Raw genomic sequence first — 5,000 nt, forward strand, 5'->3', positions numbered from 1 at the left:
AGTCTGACCAGCAAACTGATTGAGTACTATTCAACATGGAACAGCTTGAAGAAAGCAGCTTCCTGGAGGCTGAAACTGAAGAGAGTTATACAGTTTAGCCAGAAAAGGAAAGTTCTCACAAAAACTGATCCAGAATCAGATCAGAGTTTAACAAACTCATTGAAGGAACAAACTGACATTTTCAAACTAACGTTTGGTTAATAAACTCTCTCTGTGGATGACCTAGATGAAGAAGAAAGGGTAATCATTCTATTTGAGCAAAGACAGCACTTTAAACAAATTGCACTCATTGTGAAAGGAAGACAGTGTGCCAAGGGAAGCGGCTCAATCTGTAAGCTTTATCCAATTGTTGACAATGACATTCTGAGAGTGGGAGGAAGGTTAAGCAAGGCTGCTATGCCTATAGAACTAAAGAATCCTATGATCCTGCCCAAAGACTCCTACATCTCTAGACTGATCTTATTCCACATCCATGAGCAGGTTGGCCACTCTGGGAGAGGACACATGCTTTCCAGTCTTCGCCAGCGATATTAGATGCCATGTGCCAAGGCCTTAGCATGGAAGATCCTAAGAGCTGTGTCTTCTGCAGGCGGGTACAAGCTAGAGATGGAGAACAGAAGATGGCCGACCTTCCACAAGATTGGGTGTCACCTGATTTGCCGCCTTTCACCCATGTGGGCATAGATTACTTCGTCCCCATAGAGGTGAAGCGAGGCCGCGTTCATGTGAAGCGGTATGGTGTGATCCTTACTTGCCTTGTGAGTCGAGTTGTCCACTTAGAATTTGCTAGTTACCTGGATACTGATTCCTACATCAATGCCCTGCGCAGGTTCATATGTGGAAGAGGCCCAGTAACAACAGAACAGAACAGACAATGGCACCAACTTTGTTGGAACACACAGAGAGCGAGGAGAAGCGCTGAAAGAGCTGGTTCACAACAAGATTCAAAATGCATTACTGAAGGAAGGAGTGAATTGGTCATTCAACCCTCCCTCTGGAGGGCACCATCAGGGAATGGGAGAGGTTGAAAAATATCCTCTATTTAGTCCTTAAAGAGCAAGTACTGGATGATGAGGCTTTGCAGACAGCCTTGTGTGAAGTTGAGGCGATCATGAACGACAGACCAATCACAACTGTAACAAATTACCCTAACGATCTAAAACCCCAGACTCCGAACCATCCACTTTATCTGAAAACAAAGCCAGTCCTGCCACCAGGACTATTCCAGAGAGGAGACCTATACTCACCAAGGAGATGGAAGCAGGTACAATATATCACTGACCTCTTCTGGAAGCGATGGATCAGGGAGTATCCATGGTGGAGGCGTGTGTCAGTGCAGTTAACAATTAGGGGCCGGTATGTTAGAGCCGATTTAGACATAGTTGGATAAAAGACAGAACATACAGAGCTCCATGTATCTGTGTGTATTTTTTCTATATGAAATATGAATGTATATGATGAATTATTAGGTACGTATGATTTATATTTACCTGGTTGAGGTATATTCCTTTGTTATTAGTGTACCTTAGTTTTTGTCTCCCCTTCTTGCCCATTCATTGTACTGTGGTAAGTGTGTTAGTGGTAGGATAAAGACAGGAAGTTGGGCCTTCAGGGGTGGAGGGAGTCCTAGCTAGACGGTTTAGAGTTTTGACCAGACATACAAACAGAACACAATATGCATTTTCATGTCAAGTAATCTATGCCTTTTTATGCCTTTTAAAGAATTACTTTAGTTAGATATAAGAAAAATCAATCATCTATTTTGTTGCACCATTTCCCTGGATCTCATTGAATGTTTTTGCCGTTTTGGCTTTTGGGAACTTTGACTGTGGACTGTATGCGTCAGAAACAACCCTGCCTCAGGCTTGGCAGTGGCTATGTTCCATTAGCAAAGGAAGTTCCTACACTCATAGAACGTCAATAACAACTCATACACTCTTAGAAGCTCTTAGAGTCTCTGTATGAGTATATATACACTTAGAACAGATCACTCTTGGGTACTTTTTCTGTAAACAGTGGTGGCTGCTGGGTAGTGTAGTCTGTCGCTACCTTGTCGCTGTCTGCTGTGTTCTGAGAGGTGCGGGATGCAATGGAGACGGTGTCCGGCTGGCTGCTGGCATCTCCCAGGCTGTCTGCATCCTCATTGGTGTCTCTGGGGGGGGGGGGGTGACGCGTACACGTAAAAAATATCATGACACGTACCGCACAACCTGATGAAACTTTTATTCTCCTCCATCAGTAAAATCAGGATTATGTCTCTACTGCCATTATGGCAGCCATATTGGACAGGGAGAAATCCAACCCAGTCTAATGTGAATGAATGGCAGCCATATTGGACAGGGAGAAATCCCACCCAGTCTAATGTGAATGAATGGCAGCCATATTGGACAGGGAGAAATCCAACCCAGTCTAATGTGAATGAATGGCAGCCATATTGGACAGGGAGAAATCCAACCCAGTCTAATGTGAATGAATGGCAGCCATATTGGACAGGGAGAAATCCCACCCAGTCTAATGTGAATGAATGGCAGCCATATTGGACAGGGAGAAATCCCACCCAGTCTAATGTGAATGAATGGCAGTCATATTGGACAGGGAGAAATCCCACCCAGTCTAATGTGAATGAATGGCAGCCATATTGGACAGGGAGAAATCCCACCCAGTCTAATGTGAATGAATGGCAGCCATATTGACAGGAGAAATCCCACCCAGTCTAATGTGAATGAATGGCAGCCATATTGGACAGGAGAAATCCCACCCAGTCTAATGTGAATGAATGGCAGCCATATTGGACAGGGAGAAATCCCACCCAGTCTAATGTGAATGAATGGCAGCCATATTGGACAGGGAGAAATCCCACCCAGTCTAATGTGAATGAATGGCAGCCATATTGGACAGGGAGAAATCCAACCCAGTCTAATGTGAATGAATGGCAGCCATATTGGACAGGGAGAAATCCCACCCAGTCTAATGTGAATGAATGGCAGCCATATTGGACAGGGAGAAATCCCACCCAGTCTAATGTGAATGAATGGCAGTAGAGACATAATCCTGATTTTACTGATGGAGGAGAATAAAAGTAAGGCATGTGATGTATCACAAATTGTGTAACAGAATTATTGTCAACCTAAAATATTGTTATATAATTATAAATAAATAAAATATATGTAAATAAATGCCTAAATGTTTCCTTTCCTGGAAAGCTGAGAATGGTGTTATATGATACAATATCAGAACGTGTTGTATTTACAACTTCATCAACTGAATCATCAACTGATGCAGACAGTGTGGCTGTGGATTGACTGCATTGTTTGAATGGAATCTGTACAACCACCTTAGCAGTACAAGAGACAAGAGAGGAAGTGGGCTGTGTGTGTGCATGTATGTACAAACCTCCTGTTGATGCTGCGCGTGCGGACCAGGGTGGGGGCGGGGGTCTTGGGGAGGGGGATGGGCTCCCTCAGCGCTCCTCTCAGATGGCCACGTCTCTCCTGGATCACCTGACGCACGCTACGTACCCACTCCTGCTTCAGCTCCAGAGATGAGGCCTGGGGAGGGGGAGGGAGGGAGGGAGGGAGGGAGGGAGAGGGAGGGAGGGAGAGGGAGGGGAGTTAGAGAGGGAGATAGAGAACGGGAGGGGAGTTAGAGACGGAGATAGAGAACGGGAGGGGAGTTAGAGACGGAGAGAGAGAGAGAGAGGGGGAGGGCAGGAGATGTGATAAAACGAGACAAACAGATAGTAAAGTAAATATAGGAAAGCACAACAGAAGCCACATCAGAGGAGAGTGCACGTGAAAAGGTTTAGAGTGCACGTGAAAAGGTTCAGAGTGCACGTGAAAAGGTTCAGAGTGCACGTGAAAAGGTTCAGAGTGCACGTGAAAAGGTTTAGAGTGCACGTGAAAAGGTTCAGAGTGCACGTGAAAAGGTTCAAAGTGCACGTGAAAAGGTTCAGAGTGCACGTGAAAAGGTTCAGAGTGCACGTGAAAAGGTTCACCAGAGATGTTTTAATTGTTTATTGAACCTTTATTTAACTAGGCAAGTCAGTTAAGAACAACGTATTATCTACAGTGACAACCTACTCCGGCCAAACCCAAACCCGGGCTTCGCAGGGCCAATTGTGCGCCACCCTATGGGACTCCCAATCACGGCCGGTTGTGATACAGCCTGGAATCAAACCGAGTCTGTATTGATGCCTCTAGCACTGAGATGCAGTTGGAGAGTGCACATGAAAAGGTTCACCAGAGATGACAGGCAGTAGGAGAGTGAGATGACAGGCAGTAGGAGAGTGCACATGAAAAGGTTCACCAGAGATGACAGGCAGCAGAGGATGAAAAGGTTGAGATGACAGGCAGTAGGAGAGTGCACATGAAAAGGTTCACCAGAGATGACAGGCAGTAGGAGAGTGCACATGAAAAGGTTCACCAGAGATGACAGGCAGTAGGAGAGTGAGATGACAGGCAGTAGGAGAGTGCACATGAAAAGGTTCACCAGAGATGACAGGCAGTAGGAGAGTGAGATGACAGGCAGTAGGAGAGTGCACATGAAAAGGTTCACCAGAGATGACAGGCAGTAGGAGAGTGCATATGAAAAGGTTCACCAGAGATGACAGGCAGTAGGGAGTGAGATGACAGGCAGTAGGAGAGTGCATATGAAAAGGTTCACCAGAGATGACAGGCAGTAGGAGAGTGCATATGAAAAGGTTCACCAGAGATGACAGGCAGTAGGAGAGTGCACAGCATATGAGAGTGCATATGAAAAGGTTCACCAGAGATGACAGGCAGTAGGAGAGTGCACATGAAAAGGTTCACCAGAGATGACAGGCAGTAGAAAAGGTGAGATGACAAGCAGTAGGAGAGTGCACATGAAAAGGTTCACCAGAGATGACAGGCAGTAGGAGAGTGCACATGAAAAGGTTCAGTAGGAGAGAGATGACAGGCAGTAGGAGAGTGCACATGAAAAGGTTCACCAGAGATGACAGGCAGTAGGAGAGTGCACATGAA

At 45.7% G+C, this 5,000-nt stretch overlaps 1 protein-coding gene across 1 annotated transcript in view; it reads right to left on the reverse strand.

The window, feature by feature from the left end:
- Positions 1-5,000, reverse strand: part of LOC124018912 (kalirin-like) — a 77,715-nt gene that overhangs the window by 26,642 nt on the left and 46,073 nt on the right. The window contains 2 exon segments of the mRNA XM_046334241.1: positions 2,050-2,152; positions 3,394-3,548. Of these exon segments, the coding sequence (XP_046190197.1) occupies positions 2,050-2,152; positions 3,394-3,548 (258 nt within the window).

Source organism: Oncorhynchus gorbuscha, unplaced genomic scaffold, assembly GCF_021184085.1.
Source record: "Oncorhynchus gorbuscha isolate QuinsamMale2020 ecotype Even-year unplaced genomic scaffold, OgorEven_v1.0 Un_scaffold_590, whole genome shotgun sequence".
Taxonomy (NCBI): domain Eukaryota; kingdom Metazoa; phylum Chordata; class Actinopteri; order Salmoniformes; family Salmonidae; genus Oncorhynchus; species Oncorhynchus gorbuscha.